This window comes from Mus caroli, chromosome 13 (genome assembly GCF_900094665.2).
Source record: "Mus caroli chromosome 13, CAROLI_EIJ_v1.1, whole genome shotgun sequence".
NCBI classification, from domain to species: Eukaryota; Metazoa; Chordata; class Mammalia; order Rodentia; family Muridae; genus Mus; species Mus caroli.
The window spans coordinates 8,856,328-8,881,055 of NC_034582.1; the positions used below are offsets into that span (position 1 = coordinate 8,856,328).

Consider the following 24,728-nt stretch of genomic DNA (forward strand, 5'->3'; position numbering starts at 1 on the left):
ATTCATCTTTTCTGTGTGTGGGGGCTTGGGATGGGATGGGGGGGTACGCTGCTTAGGAAACAGCCCTCAGCTGACCGACAGGACACAGGAAGGTTAGCAACACTAGTGGTGGTTTTGAAGTTCTTTGTCTATTCCAGAGAGTATTCGTTCCAGTTTAATATAAAACTTTTTTAATGCAGAATTAGGACAAGCAAAAAGGCATTTTGCAGTTTAGAGATAGAATTTCAGAATATACAAGAGAAGGCCTCACAACCTAAATTCCAGCAGCTTTTTAAAAAGACCAAAATCTAAGAACTTAAGACTGAATCTACTTAGAACAGTCTTAATTGTGTAAAAATAGAAATGAAAATAAGCTTTTGTATGAATGAGCTTTTTTTTTTCCTGAGTGCCTTTGAGCCCCCAATGTCTCAGTAATGCGTTCTTTATGAAGACATAACTCTGGAGAACTCTAGAGCCTCCTGGCCTCCGTTCCACCCACCACCTCACATTGAAGAGTAAACACAATAAATTTGCATGAAAATGAAGGACTAGCAGTTGCTGCCTTGAGTAAGACTGCTGATGGTATTATTTCATATGCACGAGTACATATATCTAAGCAGATTAGCTGAATACTCCTAAACCCTGGCAGAATTCTGTCCTGTGGTTTAATGTCATACAGTGATCTGATAAAATTAGCTCTTCCTCTTCCCCACACCCAAACCTTTGACATCTGTAACACGATTGGACCCGTGGAGAAAGACTACCTAGGGCTCCAATCAAATCCTGGAAGTCACAGGAGTGTAGAAGCTGAATCTGCTGATGCAAGCTGACTTAGCAGACAGGCACCTCGCTGCTGATGTAGACCGACATCTTCAGACCCAAAGGCAGGAGGGCTAGTCTCCACACCAACTCAGCCTTTCACACTACGCCCCTGGGTGGGGTCTACTTTGATAGTGCTTGTTTTATATATTCACTGTACATCCAAGAGGGCTTTCTTTACACAGTTTATCCAACTTCTGCCTTACTTTGCCACAGGTACCCACACACACCCTGGACTTGAGCGCCAATCAACCAGCAGAAATCTGCTTGGAGCAGAACACTTGTTTTGTCATAATTCAGGGTTTTGGCCTCAGTTTTTCTGCTGTGTTCAGCATCATACATTTTATAAAGTTTAAAGCGGTGAGAGTTAAGTAAATGTTATGCAGTCTTCAATTATGAGATATGATAGAATGCTGATTATGAAAAGGGTTGCTGGGGAAGTAGTGTTTGTCATCCATTAGTATATTTTTCTGACCTTAACTGCAAAGGCCCCTAGTGGGGTTAATGCAATGCCAGCAAGAAGACCCTACATTAGGAGGCCAGAAACTGGTACGAAGTGCCAGAAAACATGGACCACACAAGTTCTGGGCCCTGCCATGTCTGTCCGGCTCAGAGACTATACAAAGTAAGTATGCTTGCCATCCCTATTAGCTAGTATATGTAGTATATTAGGCACTTAAATATTTGTTGAGTGTGGTTTATAAGAGGGACCCAGTGTGCAGAGGCTCGCCGGCAATGAGCTGTGATTGCCCCGGCTCTGTTCCTCTGAATGTACTGCATGGCCAGACCTGACAACACCAGTAGGACTTGATGTTGGAGGAGCTCGTCTTAGCAATATAAACAATGTGGTGAAAGCGAGATGCATTTGACATGGCCAGTACCGGATAAGCCATTTTGTATTTCGGGGTTTTTGGCAGTCATGGTAGCTACCAGCTCCTTACATCCAGCAAACGGATATCCCCATCAACTGATAGTGTATCAATACTGCTTAGGTCTTTAAATCTGTGTTTGTACTCCAGGCTGTGCACACCATTTATAGCAACCTTGAATTCCCGGACATCACAGTAGATTATCATCTGAAAAGAAAGGAGGTGTGCCATCAGTAGCTGCCTTTCTTTTTTTTTTTTTTTGGTTTTTCGAGACAGGGTTTCTCTGTGTAGCCCTGGCTGTCCTGGAACTTACTTTGTAGACCAGGCTGGCCTTGAACTCAGAAATCCACCTGCCTCTGCCTCCCAAGTGCTGGGATTAAAGGCGTGCGCCACCACGCCCGGCGCTGCCTTTCATTTTAGAACATGTTTCTTCTATACTGACAAAGGGTCCAAAAGAAAACTAGTTTGCTTTGAGCTTGGACACATTTCCCCAGTCTTTTTCCATTGACTTCCCTTCTGAGTGATTTTAAAGAAAACCCAAATCCCCAATATATCATGGTGGCATCTTCTGCTTCAAGCCCACTTGTGTCTTATCAGGCCCTTCCCTCAGTAGTCCCTATGCCCGTTCTGCTCCTGGTTCTCAGAAAACTGGGAAGTGTCTCTCCTCATATTTGGGAACTAACAGAAAGCTGCTGGTCGCTGCCTGTTTTCTTGCCCCTTAACTGAGAAGCAGAGTCTCAAACCCTGAACATCATGCCTCAGTGCTAGAAGTCTTAACCACATCGACTGACAAGGTTCCAGCTGCTTGGGACACTTGGTAAAGAGAGCAGTACTTGGCCATCCTGTTATGTTTCAGACCCAGGACCAGGGGCTAAGGTGTCATCAAAGTGCACCTGGTCTCCAGGTTCTCTCAGCAACGCTCAGTCCCTGTCTGTTACAGGGTATGGCTGGCATAGCCTTCCCCAGAGGGTCTTCCCTAGATAATCCAGACATTTTGGTTACTCCCTCTCTCTGTCCTCTGCCCCTCCCTATATACACTCTGCTTTCTCTCTCTGCCCTCTCCCATCCCACTCTCTTGGTTCTTCAGCTCTGCCTGCCTCCTTGTCTGCATGGCAACTTTTCTGGCCTCATTTTCTGAAACCTGTGAACCTGACAAGGAGCCACTCCCAAATAAGCCTGCTTTTATAGTTGTAATTCGTCTTGAATTGGCTTATTATATCAGTGAAGAAACCTATTATTAACTCTGCCCTTGCTCAGAACATATTGGCTTCTACCTGTTTCCAAAACCCTTTTAGGTCCAAGTTCCTAGGCTTGGTGCAGGCATTGGCATCCTGGCAGATTTATCACTATTTCCTACCCTCCAGAGCTCTCTCCTAAAAGTAAACCTAACATTCAAAGCTAGGATCCTCCAACACTGCCTAGAAACCTAACCCTGCACTTTGCTGTGCACTCCTACATAGAGCTTAAGTAGGGCTGTTGATTGTACCGCATATCCACTCACTAAAAAGGCCAATTTGGTGGCCCTACACTGTGTTCCTTGCCACAGTGAAGCACCAGAACACAACACAGCCTGGCCTTGGGCCTGTCCCATTCCCAGAGATCAGATGCATGGCAGACTTGAACCTGCAAAGAAGCATATTAAGGTCTAATCTTTGTGTAGCAGCCATGGAAAAACTGCCACAGGAAGTCAGAATAAGGGGAACTAGAGCATGTCACGTAATTGATCAAAATCAAAGTATGCTACACAGGGAATTGGGGAAGTAAATATTACTTGAGATATCTCCCAAAGAATGGGAGAAAAATCCCAAGTTCAACTAGCTGGAAGGGATCTTTCATGAAGTATAATTGATAAGTCTCAAATCATACAGTTTCCTGTTGTGACTCAGCAGGAAAAAGAGGGTATAGACACAGCAGGAAGCCAGCTGCAATCCTAGCAAGTTCCCTCTGTTGTATCAAATAAACGTTTCATCTAGACAAGTGAGATCCCTGGCAAATGAGAACCAAAAACAAGAAGGCATCTGACTGCAGTTGGCCTAGACAAATGTCCAATGGCAGAGGTCCTCCCTAAGTGACTTCAGAACAGCCAGAAAAATAGAACGTGCTGGCTCTAAGTTGGAACTGCTCTGGACTTATGCCAGGCCAAACAACATTGAGGACGGTACAGCTGATGCTTTGTGGGCTCCACAGACACAGTGTCTGCAGGGAGATGTTTGCCAAAGCCAATGTAACTTAGTGATCCAGTGTGCTTGCCAGTCAGGCACTCGGTTCTACTCCCAAAGTGACTATTTTTAAAAGAGTGAGGCTGGAGAGTGCTCAGTGGACAAGAACACTTGCTGTAGGAGCAAGTGAGAGGGCCTGAGTTTGGATCCTGCCACCCAAGTAAGAAGTGGGCTGCCCAAGCACCTGTAGCTATGGTAGATGGGGTATACAGACAGAATCACTGGGGCTTGCTGGCTACCAACTTAGCTCCAGAGTCAGGGAGTTCTTGTCTCAAAGAATAAGGTGATGAATGGTAGAGCAGGCCTGTGCACACACCTATATATAACACGCATGCAGAGAATCAGGCTAAGGACATTTGAAGTGCACGATCTTGTTTATTTGAAAAGAATGGCAGAGTGGAAAGATCTGCGAGAACCTCAGGAAAATGTGCTGAAAAGTCACAAGTTTGACCCATAGAGCGTTACTGTGGGAGACGGAGAGCAGCATGAGGGTACCCACTGTTGAGTCCAAGTACTGAGGGAATAGGGATCTGAAGTGTACTGACCCATCTCTCTGTCTCCTAGGCTGAGCCAGCCTTTCAGCTCTATGCCCACAGAAAAAAATGTCTGGAATGGGCTCCATCTAACTTTCTCTTTTAAGATTTATGTTAGTTTTGCCAGGCAGTGGTGGCGTACGCCTTTAATCCCAGCACCTGGGAGGCAGAGGCAGGCGGATTTCTGAGTTCGAGGCCAACCTGGTCTACAAAGTGAGTTCCAGGATAGCCAGGGCTACACAGAGAAACCCTGTCTCGAAAAACCAAAACAAAAATAAAATTATGTTTTCAATTATGTGTACGTGTGGTATGTGGACAGGAGTGCAGGTATCAGATCTAGAGCTGAAATTACAGATAACTGTGAACTGCCCAGTGTGGATGCTGACTGGAAACTGAATTTAGGTCCTCTGCAAGAGCAGTATACACTTTTAAGCACTGGGCCATCTCTCTAGCCCCTGCTTTATCTAATCTAATGTAATCTTTTTGTTTGTTTGTTTGTTTGTTTTTTCAAGACAGGGTTTCTCTGTATAGCCCTGGCTGTCCTGGAACTCACTTTGTAGACCAGGCTGGCCTGGAACTCAGAAATCCACCTGCCTCCCAAGTGCTGGGATTAAAGGCGTGCGCCACCATACCTGGCGCTTTATCTAATCTTAATAGCATTACCTAACTTAACAGTCAAATTGGAGGTAAATATTTAAATTTTCACCTTTCTGGTTTTCATCATTATTTGATTGTTATTATCGCTTTATTTCAGCATCATAGATTGAGACCCAGTTATACTACTGGGTTCCTCTCAGCCACAAGGACCAGCTTCCTTCCATAGGTACTCTGTCTCCATCCTGTGCACCCTAGATTATCCCATATATACTGTCCCTTGCCAAGGACAAACCCTGAGCCATACCTCCCACTCCCAGTAACTGGTTCAAATTGCCCTAAACCTGGCCTTCCAGCTCTTGCTCAGCCTTCTGAATTCACAACCAGCACCCCCACCTTCAAAGAACTTCCCATGGCTAATCCTTATCAGTCAACCCTCCAAGCACTAGGGAGCCTCTTCTTCACCCTGGGACTTGGAAATAATGTTACATCAAATTGCAACCTTCTGATCACCTTGGCTGTTGATGCTTCAACAACTCCAATGGTTTCCAGCAGGTTTCAACCCGTGGGTTGTGACCCCATGAACAACCCTCTCACAGGGTATCACCTAAGATCATAATTACATTATGGTTCACAACAGTAGCAAAATGAGTTATGAAATAGCAACAAAAATACTTTTATGGTTGGGGGGTCACCACAACATGAGGAACTGTATTGAAGGGTCACAGCATTAGCAAGGTAGGGAATGAGTTTAGAGCACATGAGTTTAAAATGGTGCTGACCAGTAGTGGTGCATGTCTTTAATCACAGCATTCAGGAGGCAGAGGCAGGCGAATCTCTGAGTTAGAGGCCAGCCTGGTCTACAGTGCCAGTTCCAAGACAGCCAGGACTACACAGAGGAACTGTCTCAAAAAAAAAAAAAAAAAAAGTAAAGCCTAACTAAATTAATAATCTTAAAAGACCGTGAGAGGAGGCCTAAGCCAGAGAGAAAGTCTAGCCAGCCACCTAGCATGCATATCCCAAGGAGATGTTACTCTAATTAGAAAGCACTCTGAAAGGCTTTGGGAAGAGCCATGTGTTAATACACCCTGGGGACTAGAAACCGCATGCCTTCTGGGTCCAAGGGTCTGCTGTACTGACTACCTGCCAACAGGACCAGCTCTTAGAAAGACTGCCATCTGGAACTGTGGAGGGCGTGGATAGTGCAAGCATGCAGTTTTGGGATCCCCAGAGATCCACTTACAAGTATATATGTGGGGCCGAGGAGATGGCTCAGCAGATAAAGTGCTTGCACAGGACCTGAGTTAGGGAAAACTCTGGGTGCAGTGGCATTTACCTTTATTCCCAGTGCAGGGATGCAGGGACAGGTGGGTCCCAGGGCTTGCTGGCCAGCCTAACCAATTGGTGAGCTCCAGGCTCCGTAAGAGATGTGCCTCAAAACATGCGGAAAATTATAGGAAGACACCAATAAAAGTATATCTGTGGTTCCTATACAGTGACAAGGTTCCCGCCAGAATTCCTTGGGGCTACCAGAATACGGGAAATGTCAAGTATTCTGGTCCTGCTGTTTGCACCAATGGCCCATGCTCAGATTACAGCCTCCATCGCCAGTGAACAGCAGCATATATTCCCTACATAGAGGACTGGGTTTTGTTTAAGTAAAAGCTATTCCGCTGTGTTCTCAGGATTCAGTCTATTCCGCTGTGTTCTCAGGATTCAGTCTATTCCGCTGTGTTCTCAGGATTCATTTTCCTGTCCCATTTCAAAACAAAACAAACCATGATCTTACCTCAAAGTACATCCCAGGACTAAATGGGAAGCAGGTAATATTTCTCTCCTCTTCTCCCCAGGCATCCTGGAGAAAGGAATTTCTTACAAATGCTTTCACATTCAGGCGTGGGTTCAAGTGTAGAGCGATATCCCTTGTTTTTCCTGCCACCAGGTCAACATTAAAGCTTTAAGAGAAAGAAAACCAAGCTCAGACTTAAACTGCAGTTCTAACTTCAAACCACATACATGTGCATGGACTTCGAGGAGGGACTTTCCGGCTCTGCTCTAAATCTGCATGCCGCTGACTCATGTGCAACATGAGTCTAGGGTCAGCACTAACGCTCAGCTCAACAGCAACTGGGGGTTCAGACTAGGTGGACCCCATGAGTACTTCAGGCTACACAGGACTCAGGGTCTCTCAAGGCAGACATTCTCCAATCAGTTCCACATGATCCCTTCTTTTCTTTTCTTTTTGTTTTGTTTTTCGAGACAGGGTTTCTCTGTGTAGCCCTGGCTGTCCTGGAACTCACTCTGTAGACCAGGCTGGCCTTGAACTCAGAAATCTGCCTGCCTCTGCCACCCAAGTGCTAGGATCAAAGGCGTGTGCCACCACTGCCTGGCTCAGAAAAGATTCTTAAAGCATGGTGTCCTGTATCATAGGTCCTGGTATCTGGCCTGGCAGAAATGAAGATATTGTAAAGAGAGACGTGTACCCCTCATCTATCACTGTTGAAACAATGGCCTCCAGAAGTGGGGGTTTCCCAGGAATCTCACGCTGGAAGGAAACAGCACCAATCAGAGAGGGAACTTGTCAGAGCACCTAAGCAGGTGACACAGAAGCCCAGTGGGACCACACCTTCACTGGGACTATTTAGATGTACAGATCCTTGGCACTCTAAACTTCAATCTTACCACAGGACCTTGAGGATGGACTGGGGGGACGGGGTCACTGGACCTCTGTCTCTCTTCCCATTGTGGCCATGTTGAGTAGATCCTTTTTTCTGTTTTTCACTATTAATTTGACTATTTTCAATGGCTCCTTGAGGATCAAAAGCTCAACTTGGCTTCTTGGCTATGGACTGTGACCCCAAGTTTGGTAACACTGAGGTTATCCTAGGCAAGAAGGGCCTCGTGGACAAAATTTTTACCTACCTGGCCAAAAGGGGCCCCAGCCAGAATCTGCCCTCAGTCCCAACTCGGCCAGAAGCTCTTCAGTGGGACCCTGCCCTGACATTGCCCTCCTTCAGGAAGCAACACGAGCTCCACCACCACACCCCAAACGCACAAGGCAGCGGTGCTGCAGCAGACTGACCTTCGGGCATTGGTATTCACTTCCCCTTTAATGACAACGGTTCGTCCAGGACCCATGGAGGCATTCAACCTTGCTTCAAATGGCAGGCTCTGAAAAGGGGCCACAGTCAGAATGAGGCAGCTTCAGAAAAGGCTCTTGTGGGAGAATTCCCAACATCATGAAGGCAGGGCTAAGAGTCTGTGGACCCCAGGAGAGGAAAGACCCTTTGCTATGGCTATGTTCATCTCAGCTGGATCCCCTGCAAAGCACGGTCTCACTGAGCACACACGCATATACGCACACGCACAGAGAGTGATTGTTTTACACTACTAAACAGGATTGTGGCATGGGTCGCACCTGACACCACCTGCATGTGACATGCCAGCAGAGCTTTCTGTTCTAATGGGACCAGCAACCCACATAAGTGGCTCAGACACATGCCTGAGGACACCTCTGAGAATATAACGCAAGGGGCTGCCTTGGGTTTCAGCTGGGAATGGAGGTTACATATAATAGTTAATTAAAACTTAATTTCTTTTTTATTTTACAGATTTATTTATTTATGTATGTGAGTACACTGTCACTGTCTTCAGACACATCAGAAGAGGGCATCTGATTCCATTACAGAAGGTTGTGAGCCACTATGTGGTTGCTGGGATTTGAACTCAGGACCTCTGGAAGAGCAGTCAGAACATTCTCTTAACTGCTGAGCCATCTCTCCAGCCCAAAACTTAATTTTTAAAAAAAAATTTTATTAGGTATTTTCTTCATTTACATTTCCAATGCTATCCCAAAAGTCCTCTATACCCTCCCCCTGCCCTGCTCCCCTACCCACTCACTCCCACTTCTTGGCCCTGGCGTTCCCCTGTACTGGGGCATATAAAGTTTGCTAGACCAAGGAGCCTCTCTTCCCACTGATGGCCAATTAGGCCATCTTCTGCTACATATGCAGCTAGAGACACGAGCTCTGGGGGGACTGGTTAGTTCATATTGTTGTTCCTCCAATAGGATTGCAGATCCCTTCAGCTCTTGGGTACTTTCTCCAGCTTCTCCATTGGGGGCCCTGTGTTCCATCCTATAGATGACTGTGAGCATCCACTTCTGTATTTGCCAGGCACTGGCAAAGCCTCACAGGAGATAGCTATATCAGGGTCCTTTCAGCAAAATCTTGCTGGTGTATACAATATTGTCTGGGTTTGGTGGCTGATTATGGGATGGATCCCTGGGTGGGGCAGTCTTAGGATGGTCCATCCTTTCGTCTTAGTTCAACTTTGTCTCTGCAACTCCTTCCATGGATATTTTATTCCCCATTCTAGGGAGGAATGAAGTATCCACACGTTAGTCTTCCTTCTTGATTTTCTTGTGTTTTGGAAGTTGTATCTTGGGTATTCTAGGTTTCTGGGCTAATATCCACTTATCAGTGAGTGCATATCAAGTGACTTCTTTTGTGACTGGGTTACCTCACTCAGGATGATATCCTCCAGATACATCCATTTGCCCAAGAATTTCATAAATTCATTGTTTTTCATAGGTGAGTAGTACTCCATTGTGTAAATGTACCACATTTTCTGCATCCATTCCTCTGTTGAGGGACATCTGGGTTCTTTCCAGCTTCTGGCTATTATAAATAGGGCCGCTATGAACATAGTGGAGCATGTGTCCTTATTACAAGTTGGAACATCTTCTGGGTATATGCCGAGGAGAGGTATTGCTGGATCTACTGGTAGTACTATGTCCAGTTTTCTTTTCTTTTTTTTCTTTTTTTTTTAATATAAAGTTGCTTTTTTTTTCATTTATTTATTATATGTAAGGACACTGTAGCTGTCTTCAGACACTCCAGAAGAGGGCACCAGATCTCATTACAAATGGTTGTGAGCCACCATGTGGTTGCTGGGATTTGAACTCTGGACCTTCGGAAGAGCAGTCAGGTGCTCTTCTTACCCATTGAGCCATCTCACCAGCCCTATGTCCAGTTTTCTGAGTAACCGCCAGACTGATTTCCAGAGTGGTTGTACAAGCTTGCAATCCCACCAGCAATGGAGGAGTGTTTCTCTTTCTCCACATCCTCGCCAGCATCTGCTGTCACCTGAATTTTGATCCTAGCCATTCTGACTGGTGTGAGATGGAATCTCAGGGTTGTTTTGATTTGCATTTCCCTGATGATTAAGGATGTTGAACATTTTTTCAGGTGCTTCTCTGCCATTCAGTATTCCTCAGTTGAGAATTCTTTGTTTAGCTCTGTACCCCATTTTTTAAGGGGTTATTTGAATTTCTGGAGTTCAGCTTCTTGAGCTCTTTGTATATATTGGATATTAGTCCCCTATCAGATTTAGGATTGGAACAGGGACAAAGGAACCCCGCCCAACCAGAGGCTGGGATCCGTTCCGGTTGGGGCCACCCCAGCCATCTCCCATTCGAGCCCAGCGGAGGCTGCTAACTTAATTTCTATACGGAGTTAAACTGTTGGCTCTTCAAACCTTAGACAAATAGCTGGGAGGTAGGATTTCGGTGAGTGACAGTAGCATCTATGCTGTTGGTGTAGACAGCTCTGGATATGATTTTGTAACTTTTCTTTCTTTGTTTGCTATTTTGTGTGTGTTCTTCTTGGGTTCGTCTCCTAACTGTCTCCTCACAGTATCTTCTCTGGCTCAGCTCAGGTTCTCCTGGCTCAGCTATCACTGTCTTTTCTTCTCCTACCCTCTGACCCTACTCTTCCATATCTTAAACCCTCCTACTCTCTCTCAACCTCTGCTGGCTTTTTATATCCTTCCCTCTTCTCAGAATTTCAAGAGGCAACCAACACTGAGGGCATAGGGTCCTTTAAAGTGCCAGGCACACAAAATAGATCATACTACACGATTTTAGAAATGTCTCTTCTACTACCACATTACAAGAAACAGTTCTACAATCAAGTGTGGAATGGAAGCAGCTGCCTCCAAGGTTCAGCTGTTCGTGCTCTAGGTCATTTACAAAATATTCCATATGTAATAACCAAGCAAAAGTACTCACCAGCTGGAGCTTGCCTGACTTTTGTATCTGGTGGAAGAAAAAGAAAAGTGAGAAGTACCTGCTGGGCAGGCAACAGGCGTGCCGCCTGCTATGGCGTCATGTATTAATGCCCTCTCTGCCTTGGTGTGACACGGGCACTGAGCTTCATGACAGGTACCTTGGGGCTTATGAAGAGCAACGTGGTCCAGCATCCTCATGTGAACACTCTATCACCCACAAACTGATAGTTATTCAAAGGTTTACAGGTGAGTTTCAAGCACATCTTGCCTGTCCTCCCCAGGAACTCTCCAAACGCTGACTGACAGGTTGTCTTGCCGGCAGGCACAGATGTGTAGACAGGCCTTGCTTTCTTAAGAACAGTAAAGTGTCAACTGTAAAACTGTTCTTGTTGCTGCCGGGAGCAGAGATCATCTGAGATGCACCTGATCAGCATTTACAGATGCGTCCTGCTAGTACCTCTCAACAAGCCAGGGAGACAGAGTGCTTTTTACACACGGCATAGTGGTAGTCATTTAAACTAATATTCTCCATGTCAACAAACACACCAGGCCCAACAGCATAAAGCAGTGTGCCTCTTGGCTCTTAGCTGATTGCTACTACCCTGACCTCACACTGAAAACTTAATTTGGGAAGCTGGGGAGATAGTTCTGCTGGTACTGTTCTTGCTACGTAACCATGTAAAACCCACGCATGGGGGCTTCACATGTGTAACTCCAGCACTGGAGAGACGGAGAAAGGATGACCCCAGTGGCCAGCTGACAGGCCAGTCTAGCCAACAGGCTCAGTGAGAGACCTTGTCTCAAAAAACAAGCTAAAAGAACTGGAGAGATGGCTCAGAGGCTAAGGGACTTGCAGGGCAACCAAGAGGACTCAAATCCTTGACACCCACATAAATGCTGGGCAGGCATGGATGCCTGCCTGCAGTCCTAGTGCATGACAGGATCTCTAGAGCAAGCCAGCTACTTAGACTAGCTGAATTGGCATGCTCCAGGTTCAACTAAGAGATTCTGCCTCAAAAGGTGGAGAGCAAGCAAAGAAGACATCCAATGTCTATTTCTGGCTTTCACGCACATGCAGCAGCACACATAATAATGCATAAACATACTGCAGACATACACATGCAAAATAACTTTTACAAGATGTAGAGCAATTGACTAAGACTTCAGTGTTGACTTGTGGCCTCCATGGACAATCATGCGCACGCGCACACGCGCACACCTGAATACATATGAACACTATAATTAAAGAAAAAGAAGAGCCCTCCTTCCACTGACTGTAACTGCTGATTTATAGAATATTTACATTCTCTCTGTTTATCTGTGTCAGTCCCAGGGCAGATGTTTCCATACTCTGTAAATCCTGCAAAAGAGCATAGATTAATTTTAGCATCCCTCAGAGTATCTTTTTTTAAATACTGAACATAACAAAAAAAAAATGATCAGTGATGCTGAGCATGGAAAACTATTGATAATTATGATTTTTTAAAATGCAACTTAACACTGGGGTCCCCTAAGCTGACAAAAGTCTAGGAGAACAAGACCTAATGCTAATAAGAATATGGCATCTGGGCACAGCTGTTGAGAATTAAACTGTTCCCATCACCAGAAACAAGCTAGCAATGTCCAAGAAACTTAAATTCAAATACACAGAAAACCGTCTTACAGAGATATTTACTCCCTCCCATGGACAGGAGATATACATTAGCCATCTGGTAGGCTCACTCGAGATTTGAGGTCCCACAAACAACAAAAGCAGAACACAGCTAGCCTGAAATATTTATACTACTTTCTACCTAAATGGATGATGTAAATTAAAGGAAATTTCCACCATTTAGTGTGGAATGTGAAAACACTGTCCCCAGAGACCCCCAGTGTGTGTGGAAGGGCACTTGCCGAGCTGAATCTGAACCCGATGGAGTGGATGTTCACTTTGCCGTAGATGCCCACTGTGTCGATCTGCTCCGGGCTGATCCTGTGGGCGTACAGCAGAACATGCTTTCCGTTCACAGCCACCTGGAGACACACAGCAGGCAGTGCCCTCAGAGCACAGTGACAGACAACTCCTTATCCAAGAAGTGTCTCTTATGGGGTGGGAATGGAGCTGTGGTAGAAAGAACACTGGCCTACGGTGTGAAGCCCTGGGTTACATCTCCAGCACCACAAAATCAAGTGGATGGATGGATGGATGGATGGATGGGATGTCTCCTCAGGTTTATTCTTCCCATAGTTCTCTGCTCACATTGTGGCTGAAAGCAGCCACCAGAGTAGCAGAAATTCTGAACTTTTCTGAACTGACTGAGTGACTGGGTCATCTCTGCAGTCACACACACTTGGAAGTTTGTGTGTTCCACATGTATGTATCTGTGTGTGCCCAGGAGACAGCCATGCTCAGGAACCCAAGGGCCATCCACGAGATTTGGAAGCCTAAAATGCAAGTTTGTTCTGTCTACATTCGGTTCCAACCCTCTTTCGGGGCTACAGAAGGGACAAGAAGGCACTGAGCTCACTAAAAAAGTGAGAGCATGCAGCAGCCAAGCAGCAGGAGTGCTTTATCCCAGGATTTCCGGGGCAGAGGCAGGCAGATTCCTGAGTTCTAGGACAGCCTGGTCTACAGAGTGAGTTCTGGCTTATCTGAGATTTTTTTATCTCTGGGTGGGAACAATCTCACTCAGTGGGTTAAGGTTGTGTGAGATGATAGGATGCTATCTGTGAGTCCTCTGCACAGTACCCCCAAATGCCAGGGCAGTGTGTCAGTCCAGGAGGGAGACGTGAGCAGCCCATGGTAGAGCCCACAGTAGGCCCGCTCAGTGAGGTTTAAAAATCCCCACATACGGAGCCAGGCGTGGTGGCGCACACCTTTAATCCCAGCACTCGGGAGACAGAGGCAGGCGGATTTCTGAGTTCGAGGCCAGCCTGGTCTACAGAGTGAGTTCCAGGACAGCCAAGGCTATACAGAGAAACCCTGTCTCGAAAAACAAAAAACAAAAACCAAACAAAAAAAAAATCCCCACATACAACAAACCCAGGGCAACAATAGTGGGTACAGCTAGACTGACCAAGACTGAGGCCATAGAACAGCAAACTGAGGAGCGCAGGGAGATCTGGAGAGCAATGTCCCACAAGGACCTAGACCAAATGCGCACACACTCCTGGGGCCCTAGGATCTCTGCTTTACAAGCCTTCTGTGGACTTGAGGATTGGTACTCTTGGGAGCCTCTGGAGCCAAACTGCAGCCCCAATAAGTCACTGTGTTCACAAGGCCCCCAGGACCCTACAGCAGGAGCTTGCTGTAGGACTGGGCACACCCCTTTGAGGAGAGCCCTGTCCACCAACAGACTGCTCATGCAGACTTTCCTATGCTTTGGGTGTGGCTTTTATAATCCACTCCCCTAACAGTGACACAATGCTGTGGGGTCCAGAATTTAGCGCTCCTAGAAGAAGTAAGACGTAAGAAGGTTTATCTGTTCTGAATCTGTTCCATCTGGACGGAGTGACATATTGATGCCTTCAGTAGACTTGGAGATGGCCCCATGCACGCTCCCACACTCCCTTTCTCTCTCAGCGTCTACCTGGAATTTGTTCTTGAGCACCATGAACACGATCTCAAAGGACTTTTCTTTTCTGAAGGGCATGTCGTAGGTGATCTCCTCCCAGCCCCACTTCTCCTGTGTCAGTGTGTTACAAACAATGCAGCTAGACCTTTTGAAGCGAGGGTTAAAGTGGAAGGCCACGTCTGCTCTTGGCTTCAGGCTGTTGCCCAGCTGAAAGTCAACCTGAAATCTGGGCGAGGACAGAACAGAACCATGTGAGCCTGTGGAGGTGAGCCATGGGGAAAGTACAAGCACCCCCAACCTCCCCACCCCAGCACCCCTTCCTTTATCCACAGGACCTACAGGGCAGCCCGCCCATCTTCCCTTCCTTCTTCCTCAGTAACAGAGCCCCACAGCATGAGCTGACTTATATGGACCCAGAATAAGAACGTCCCTCTCCTGTCTGTCTTGGATGCTGGCCTTGTCTGTGTTTGTTCAAATCTGCTGATGAACAGAGGGCAGATGCCAGGGAGACTCCTGGTCCAGGAGTCTGTTCAAAGTAAGCTGGACCTGGTCTCAGCCACTCTTGCTCCACACCTCAGCCCTGCTATGCAAATACCACCAGTCTCTCAAAGCATGAAAGTCAGGCTACAGTTTTGATGAGGGTCCTGATCATGAGGCCTTCCCCCAAGGGTACACTCAAGGGGTCTCTGTAAGATAATTTCCACACATCACTTAAACCAATCATGTCAGCCACTCAGAACTACATCCAGCTCTGACTGACAAGATCTGAGATGGCTACTCTTCCTAGTCAATTTGAAACAAATTGGGGGTCACCTAGGAGACATCCCTGAGTGTGTCTGCAAGAGCATTTCCATCAAGGTTTGACTGAGGAGGGAAGACCCAGCCTGAAAGTAGACTGCAGCATCCAAAGACTAGAGTGCCCGACTGGATACAAAGGAGAACAGAGTGAGTGAGCTGAGCCCCAGCCATTCACCTCTCTACTTTCTGTCTATGGACATAATGTGATCAGCTGCCTCAAGACCCTGAACACCACTGCAGAGTTGTTTTTACTGCCAGACATTCCCCAACGGGATGGACTGTACCCTCACATCATGAGCTGAATGGAATAAATCTGTCTTTCTTATGTTGCTTTTCTCAGGAACAAGAGAAGTAACACCCTGAGTTTATTATACCCAAAGCAGACACTCAGCAATACCTCCGAGAGACTGTCTTGAGAGACATCGACAGTGCTAAGACTGTACTGAGACATCCTGTTATGCAACAACCTCTTTTTCCATCAGTATATCTGTTTATTCTGAAATCAGACTTACAGCAATGATATAAAAAATTCCAGTAGCCAGCTAGGCATGGTGGTGATGCCTTTAATCCCAGTACTTGGGAGGCAGAGGCAGACAGATCTCTGTGAGTTTGAGACCAACCTGTCTACAGAGTGAGTTCCAGGACAGCCGGGGCTATGTAGAGACCCAGTCTCAAAACAAAACAAAACATTCCAGGAGCCGTCACCCTATCACTCCTTCTTCTCACACCCCAGCAGGGCTGTCAGTGAAACAATGAGGCCTCAGAGCATCAAAATGTCCTCTCCAGTCACGGAGAGACAGCTGGCCTTCCACCCCACACAGTAACCTTACCTTTCTGAATCTTTAGGGACATGTCCACGGATCACAATCAGAGAGCCAGGCTTCAATTGCTCAGTAATGGTGCCCACATAGGGGATTATCTAAGGGAAAGACATGTTAGAAATATATTTCCATAAGCAAATGCAGTGACAAATGTGGACTAATAAGATATGACCTTGAACTTCTGACTCTCCAGCCTCTCTGCCTCCTAAGTACTGATTAGAGTCAGTTACCGTGCCCAATTCTCAACTCATATGTAAAGAGTCAACTGGAGACGAGGAGAAAGGTACTGATGGAGATGAAGCAAGCGTGAGACAGACAGCCTCCCTGGAGAGGCTGACTCCTGGCTGAGGCCTTCACTGGGGTTTCCAAGAAGGCTCTTTTTTTTTTTTAAGATTTATTTATTACATGTAATAAATAAATTACACTGTACAGTGTAGCTGTCTTCAGACACACCAGAAGAGGGTGTCAGATCTCATTACAGATGGTTGTGAGCCACCATGTGGTTGCTGGGACTTGAACTCTGGACCTTCGGAAGAGCAGTCGGGTGCTCTTACCCACTGAGCCATCTCACCAGCCCTCCAAGAAGGCTCTTATCGCCCTAAACAACAGAACAACGCCTGAGCTTCCCTTCTAGGTGCCTGGAGTGCTCCTGTATGTGAGGCAGGCAGCCCCTCTGTGACCAGCTCCACATTACTGTCACTGTGGAGGATCTCAAAGGCCCTGAAGCATGTGCTGGATTCCGCTGGACTCTGCCCTGGCATTTCTTCCTCAGGCAGAGTTGCTCTCTGCCCTTTGGCTGCAATAACTCAGCAGCTAGGAGCACCGCCCTGTGCGGTGACTCTCAGGTGGGGCCTCAGGGAACTGGTTCCAGAAGGAGCCATTCCTCAGCTCCAGCCGGGGTAATGCTGAGGAGATGCTGAGGAGTGGTTTGTGGGAATAAGACTGACACAGACTTGTGTCCACTAGCTTCTTGGCTTGCTGGATATCAAAGGGGCTTAAGTTCCCACAAGTTGGGTGTGGAAGCTCAAGTTGCCCTTGGAAAGCAGAGGCAAGAAGACTGATGTAAGCCGGAGGCTAACCAGGGCTATGAAGTGAGGTGCCTGTGCTTATCTCAACAGAACAAAAGCCAAGAGTTCCTAGAAAACAACTACTACAAAATCCATGGGAAGACAATGACGAATTGCCCACAGATGCCACTCCACAGCATTCCTGGTACCGAGTGACGGCGACGTCTTCAAATTACTCACTCAATCTGAATGAAAAGTGACTCTGGCTTTTAATTTTTCAAATTATTTCAGTGGAACAAATGAAAGAAATATACCAAGTAGAAAAGTAAAAAAAAAAAAAAAAAGATACCACTAGTTACAGTGTGTACTTCATCTGTTCCAAGAACTGTCAACATGGACAGAGCTTGTGCCAGTCTGGACTGAGAACATTAAAACCTTCATGAGGTCAAATGAACGGGAAGCAGCTCCTGTCTTCCACCAAGTACAGGAAAAAAAAAAAAATCACACACAGCAAACACACACTCACCACATATATATACACATGCATGCACTCTCTCCTACACATACATGCATGGATACACATACACACACCACATAAGCCTAGTCTTGTTTTTTCCAGTCCACAACCTTGAGACCTTGAGATGTTTTTAGCTACAACATACAGCAAATCACTGTAAACGTCTTTACTGATGTCAGATTTTGTAAACCGTTTTTAAACCCACTGTGACATAAGGCTATTTCTCCCCAAAATTCAGTTTGCTTGACATGGTTGTTAAACCTTTCTTTCACTGTGGTACTGGAAGTTATGGAGGGAAATCACAGCTAGGTTCTCAACAGGCACAGCCAGTTCAGTGACTTTTGCCAATTCTACTGCCCAAGAGTCTCTCCTAGGGGCGTCACCAAAAACCAGTGGCCCTGTGTCAGGTCTCTATCAACAGTGGTGGCAAAAGGAAACCAGGCACATCTAGAGAGGCTAGCCAGCACAGAAAACCAGAAAGCTCTTGACAGCTTTCCAGAAGGCCAGGATGTTGACAGTGTTTTCTAGCAGTTAGTCAGACTGCCACCAGCAGCCTAAACTGGACAACATGGTTTGCTCAGCTCTCTTGCCTCTGGCTCTCCACATTTCCTCTGCTACACTTCCAAGCAGTGTTGGGAAAACAGAGCAGAAGTCTGAGACATTAACTTCTGGTGTACAGTTCTCATTTCAAAAACACCACAAAAAAAACAGGTGTGGTGGAACATACCAGTCTATAATCCCAGTACTGGGGTTTGAGGCAGGTGGATTTCAAGTTTGAGGTCAGACTGGACAACATGGCAATGCCACATCTTAAAACAAACAAGCAGCCAGGCAGGGGAAGGGCACACACCTTTAATCCCAGCACTCAGGAGGCAGAGGCAGGCAGATTTCTGAGTTCGAGGCCAGCCTGGTCTACAGAGTGAGTTCCAGGACAGCCAGGGCTACACAGAGAAAACCAAACCAACCAAACAAACAAACAATCAGAAAAAACTGACCAAGTGAATGGACAGTGAGTGGTGAGTGGACGGACAGTGTGTTCAGTGCTATCATCCACCCAAATCATGAAGTCATAGGTGCTATCCTCTATACAACAGATGGGCAGACAGACAGACAGACAGGCGAAGGAAGGAAGCCAGTACCATAGCTAGCAGGTAAAGGTGCCTCCTGCCAAATCTGATCACCTGAGTTCAACTTTCAGACCCAAATGGTAGAATATAATTTCCCAAGAGTTGTCCCTGGACCTTCCCTTCATGTGTGTGTTGTAGCATCAAGGTTTATGCACACGCACACACACACACACACACACACACACACCACAGTAAATAAAAATGTAATAAAAAAAGCACAAAGGGGAAACTCTGGGAAGCTGGGGAGAAGGTTCAACTCCCAGAACCCACACGGCAACTCACAACTGTCCGTTACTCCAGTCCCACTGGATCTAATGCTGCCCCACAGAGACGCCCACACAGGCAAAACACCACTGCACATAAAAATAAATCATTACGACTGTTTCAAAAGAAGGAGAAAGTATCTAGAATAAGAAATGCATTCTCCTTGAAACGTTATGTTTTTAAGGTCTGAGCCAGCACCCATCACAGTATCAGTCACCCCACAGCAATGTCCGGTGTACTAACTGAACTGTGTTCATGCCTGGCCCCAGTGATAATTACAACTTGAGTGTATTTCCTGCCAGTCCTACCACAGGCAAAAAATAAAATAAAATAAAAATCTGTTACCGGGTTATAGATGATATTTTGTAGGTTATTTAAGGACAACATTTTTCTTTTTCAACTTATTGATATTGTTGATTGGAGTCTCTCTTCCGTATATACACTTTACCCACTCTTCATTTAAGGATTACTCAAAGTAAAAACTTGTCCTGTGTAAAAACAATATAGAAAAACAGCATTGCGTGATTTTTCTCTACATCAAACTTTTCTATGTAAATTATATTACTTTACGGATAGTTACCAAATAACAGTGTTAGTATAACCAAAGTCCTACCATATAGTCTTCATAACATACTTAGAAATGAAATTTTTTTTTTCTGAGACAGGGTTTCTCTATGTAGCCCTGGCTGTCCTGGAACTCACTCTTAAGACCAGGCTGACCTCGAACTCAGAAATTTGCCTGCCTCTGCATTCCAAGTGCTGGGATTAAGGGCGTGTGCCACCATGTCCGGCCTTAAATGAAATAATTTTAAATGATCAGTGCAGGAATTATTTAAAAAATATGTAAGGAGGAAATTACATGAAGTTTCCTGTTAAAAATACTAAAACTGTAAGTGTGGTGGCACATATCTGTAATCGAAGCCACTTGTAAGCCTGAGACAGGAAGAACAATTGGACCCTAGCCTAGGTGAGTTAGATCCTGTGTGCAGTTCACATAAGAATGGCTCCCAGAGGTTCATAGGTTTGAATGCTTAATCACCAAAGAGTGGAATTATTTAAAAGGATTAAGAGGTATAGCCCAAGCTAGACCCAGTGCCTCTCCCTTCCTGCTGCCTGGGAATCCGGATGTAGAACTTTCAGCTGCTTCTCCAGCACCACGTCTGCCTGCATACCACATGCTTTCCAGTCATGGTGACAATGGACTTGAACCTCTCAGACTATAAGCAAGCCCCAGTTAAACGCGTTCCTTTGTAAGAGTTGCTATGGTCATGGTGTCTCTTCACAGCAGGAGAAGAGAGACTAAGGCATCCTGTCTCAAGATAATGTTTAAGGGCCAAGGGCTCAGCTGAATAGAGAGCTTGCCTAGTGTGATGAGGCCCTGGGTTCTGTGCCAGCACTGCAAAATCAAGCAAATCAAAAGCAGTAAATACAAATAAAATACAAGCTAGGAAATAACACAAAACCAAGACACAAATATCACTCAAGCAGTTCTTTGAAACCACAACAATATTCATTTAACTTTTCCTATTAGTAAAACAAGTAGGAATCACATCATAGGCTTGCCCTGAGGATTAAACTGTTTTAAATAGCAGAAAACAGCTCTGTATGTGTTAGCTATTATTACTAGAAAACATTGCTCTTCTTCAACCAGCCAAATTAAATAAGTTGAGGGTGGGGAGGGGTGGCACAGTTACTCCTGGGAATACTAAATGCAATGTTTTGCATCAGCCCGGTTTTGAAAGATAAGAGCGCTCCCTCAGCACTGCGCCCTGCCCACTGACACATTTACTACCTCTAGTCCTGATGACTCAAACCAGAACCAAGCCAGAAAACGAAACTAGAGTTTCCTGCCTTTTACTTCCTACAGTTCAGTCAGGCTGTAGACAATAGGCACTCGCCAAATCTCTTATTTTACTGGAGAAAAGAAAATTGCATCTCTCTTGGTTACACCCCTAAAAACCACCCTAGACCCCTACCTAGTATCTGTCACTAACTCATTTTATTCAAATCCTCTGAGCCTTTAATTCTGTTCTGTGCAATCCAGGAAGCACGAACTAGAGCAAAACGGAGACAAGGAATTGCCATCACCACATCCATAATTGATATCTTTCCCGGAGAGAGATCAAGAGATCAAGATGGCCTAGGTTGGCATTAAATAACTAGTCTCCGAAGTCTCCAGACACTGTCAGTCACAACAAGCCGTGGCTTAGGTTTTAGGACGATCCCCAAACCCAGAGAAATTGCGTTTCCCCGTGTTTTAGCGTTGGGATCGAATGACGCAGCATGCTAAAGTGCGTGTCTGGAATAACGGAGTGTGACACAGCTGTCAACCAACTGTCCCTGGGCCTGTCATTCTTGGGGATCCAGGTGATGCTCGCCCTTTCCCCGGCAGGTGAGCCGCCGAGCGGAGAGCCCTCACCGCAGCAGGCAGCGTTGTCCCGACACAACGGTCCCAGTACAAGCCTCAACCCACGATCGCTCCCGGTGCCCCGTGCATGTGCCACGGAGGAGACAGCGGGATGCCGTGTCCACACTCGAACCACCCTTCGGGTTCCTGTCCGGGAACAGTGGTATCCCGATGCCCCTGAGCCCGCAGTCGCCAGGACTCACCCGGTGGTAGTAAGCGCTGTGCTCCGACTTGTGTCCCCTGACGGACGCCGTCCGGTTCCCCGAGCGGCTACAGGCAGAGGGCGGGGTCAGCCCGCGGCCGATTCCGCGAGAACGACTGCAGGGGCGGGGCGTCCGAGTGCTGCGAGCTGGGGCTGTTGGGCTCTTCCTGTCACCCACGCAGACCTCTGGCTGGCTGCGGGAGTGGCTCTCTGGGGTTGGGGTGTGGCTCGCCTCACGTGCTGGAGGCCCCCAGGTTGATTTCCACCCAGCTCTGCACAAATCGGTCGGGGTACACCCCTGTAGTTCCAGCCCTTGCGAGGTGGAGGCAGGAGGATCATAAGTTCAATGTCATACTGGAGAACTTAAGGAATTCGGGATCACTCTGGGACAGATACCGGATCTCAAGGGTGATAAAAATACACTTAAAGAGTAATCGTGGGGAGTGTGGCCGGGGCACTCCTGGGTTTGCCTCCTTTGCAGCCTTGGGTCAGAACTGAACAATGCTGTGAGCCAATCAGATTTAACAGCCACTCCTTATTGCCAATAACTAGCCTTAGGTGTGGAGGAACTCGTTCTTCTTTGTCCCTGCAAGAAACCCCATCCTGTGAGCAGTAGCCAGAACATGTGAACACTGGGTGATTGGCCGCTTATTCTGTGCTGGGGTTTACTACAGGGAACGCCTCCTTAGGAAACAGTTTCGACACTGATGCTCGATTCTGAGCAGAGTAGATGGTCAATAAGCACTGAGCTGCATAGTCAGGGGGCTGCACTGCTGACAGTTTCCCCCGTATTTGTACGAACAAACTTAAATAAAACTGTAGGGTGCTGAGAATGGCTGGCTGAGCTACCTAGTTTCGATGTCCTAATGGCCTCAAGGTCATGTTCTTTTCTAGATATTACCCATGTTTGTTTTTAAAGGGCATGTTTGACGTGGCCATTTGGTCTTTTTCTCTGTGTGTTTTATTTTGTTTTGAACTTGTATTTTTTTTTTTTACAAGCCTCTTAGCAGCAACCTCGTGTTCTGATTCGTTGTTACTTTTTCTCCTTCCTCTTGTCCATTTTCTAAATTTGATTAACTCCTCAAGATCCTACTTTAATAGCTGGAGTTAACCCTTGATGTATGTTGTCTAAGCTCTGTTGTTATTACTAGGTGTGGTAGGCTTCTCACTACACTTTCTGGGGTTTGTAAGAGATAGGGTGTGGAGAGCTTTTGGAGCCCGTTTCTAGAAACTTGGCAGGAATTTATCATTGGGCCAGGACATAGAAGTAAACTCAGGCAGGAATTCGGTTTTGGGCTAGAGCAAAGAAGTAGGCTTCAGTCAAGAATTTGACTTTGGGCTAGGACAGGGAAGTAGGCTCAGATATCTTGGTCATCTTGATAAGCCCCTGCCTGGAAACATTGATCACGGGACTTTGTTCCTTGACTGTTTGAGTTTATAGTCCTGCTTGTCCTTGACCCAGAACTGATATTATTTTGCACGTACTTAAAATGGTATAAAAGCAGACTGGAAAAACATAATAAACCTGACTCAGCCTCCGAACTCACTGGGGTCATGCCTCAGTGTTGTCTTATTGTCTTTTTTCTTTGTAATCCCGACTCCCTCCCTGGAGAACCTGTTGACTGACTGAGCTGGCTTGGCCCATAGGGAACTGCCATGCACATTCTCAACCCTACTGTGATGCCTCTACAGAAAGGCTCCCCAGGCTTGGGCTGAGTGCTACATTACTCAAAAGTGAAGAGCAGTTGAGTATCTTCAGTTTTGCCTGAGTTGACCGCTTCTTTACAAAGTTAAAATAATAAATTCACCTCAGTGCTGGATGCATTCCAAGTTGTGGGAATAGCTAGTACAAAATCCTGGAGCTCCTGAGAGCAGTTGTGTGCTCTGAAAATAAAGATCAGCATGCTGAGGCTGATGGGTGGGAGGAAGGTGGGATGACAGCTTGGAAGTGAGGTCCTTTAGGAGTGCAGATAGAAGGAGGAAACAGACTTGGCCAGAGCCTGGGAGAAAAATCAGGAAAAGAGAGAGAGAGAGAGAGAGAGAGAGAGAGAGAGAGAGAGAGAGAGAGAGACTTTTCTGAATGCTCTGAGGGGGTCAAAGAACAGGAACAGGATCAATGTGTGTCGTGTAGCTGTCAGGCTCACTGGAAACTGACTTTAAAGAAGTGTAGAAATGAGAGCTGGAGAAGCTCTGTGAAGAGGACTCATAAACCTCGCAAAACACTTAGCTGGGAAGAATTGAGAATTGAGCAAGTGGAAGAGTAAGGAAAGATTTTCACTGGGGCAGGAGAGATGCCCACCCTTGCATAAGTGTTTCTGCTCTGACTTCATATGTTTCAATGATTATATTATTTGTAAAACTCACTAGTAGGTTGTAGCCAGACATCCATGAACATTTAATGAAGATTAAAGTCAACTCAGACCAGCTAGGAGAGCCAATTTGTGCTGTCTCACTTGTCTTGCTTCTCAGGATTTTTCTCTCTTAAAAGCCAGATGTGAAGCATTTACCATCATGTGACTGACAACCAAATGTGTGTAGAGGCCAGAGGTTAACCTGGGTATCCTTACTGCAGAGTCACCCATCTTCCTTTTTGAGACAGGACATCTCACTGAGACCTGGAGCTTTTGGGTTTGGCTAGACTAGCTGGCCTGCAAACTCTAGGAATCCTCCTGTCTCTGCTTCCCCAGTGCTGGGATTACAAACACACTCTGCCACACCTAGCTTTTTATATGGATACTAAGATCAAACATAGACAGTTATGTGTGGGAAACACTGGACTGACACCTGTCTCCCCGGCCCCAAATTCTTTCACTTTGACCTAATGTCTCTCACACTTGAGCAGCCTCACCCAGGAACATTGAATCTCTTCCTGTTTAGCCAAGCCTCATTCAACATATTCACAAAGCTTACCTCTTATGTTCTACAGGTTTCATGTCCCACGTCTTAATG

At 46.2% G+C, this 24,728-nt stretch overlaps 1 protein-coding gene across 3 annotated transcripts; it reads right to left on the minus strand.

Annotated features, from left to right (window-relative positions):
- Positions 1 to 147: 147 nt before the first annotated feature.
- Positions 148 to 24,728, minus strand: Lgals8 (galectin 8). 3 transcript variants are annotated; one of them, XM_021180342.2, is made up of 11 exons: positions 24,690 to 24,727; positions 21,781 to 22,091; positions 19,516 to 19,658; positions 16,265 to 16,353; positions 14,652 to 14,862; positions 12,976 to 13,095; positions 12,386 to 12,442; positions 11,084 to 11,110; positions 8,096 to 8,184; positions 6,803 to 6,968; positions 148 to 1,874 (listed from the first exon to the last, which is right to left on the minus strand). In XM_021180342.2, exons 3-11 carry the CDS (start codon positions 19,555 to 19,557, stop codon positions 1,725 to 1,727), a joined length of 951 nt encoding a protein of 316 aa, XP_021036001.1. In that variant the 5' UTR covers positions 19,558 to 19,658; positions 21,781 to 22,091; positions 24,690 to 24,727; the 3' UTR covers positions 148 to 1,724. The 3 variants fall into 3 exon arrangements, with proteins under 3 accessions (XP_021036001.1, XP_029324055.1, XP_029324054.1); XM_029468195.1 differs by lacking the exon at positions 11,084 to 11,110 and having other exon boundaries at positions 24,690 to 24,728; XM_029468194.1 differs by lacking the exons at positions 21,781 to 22,091; positions 24,690 to 24,727 and adding an exon at positions 21,590 to 21,767.

Bases quoted from the DNA above. Each gene is read 5' to 3' on its own strand.
- Lgals8 (XM_021180342.2), bottom strand. From the start codon at position 19,557: ATGTTGTCCTTAAATAACCTACAAAATATCATCTATAACCCG. The intron at 6,969-8,095 runs GTCAGTCTGCTG...TTTCTCTTAAAG, and splicing joins GTGAATACCAATGCCCGAAG to CTTTAATGTTGACCTGGTGG. The intron at 1,875-6,802 runs GTAAGATCATGG...CTTTCTTTTCAG, and splicing joins GTCCTGGGATGTACTTTGAG to ATGATAATCTACTGTGATGT.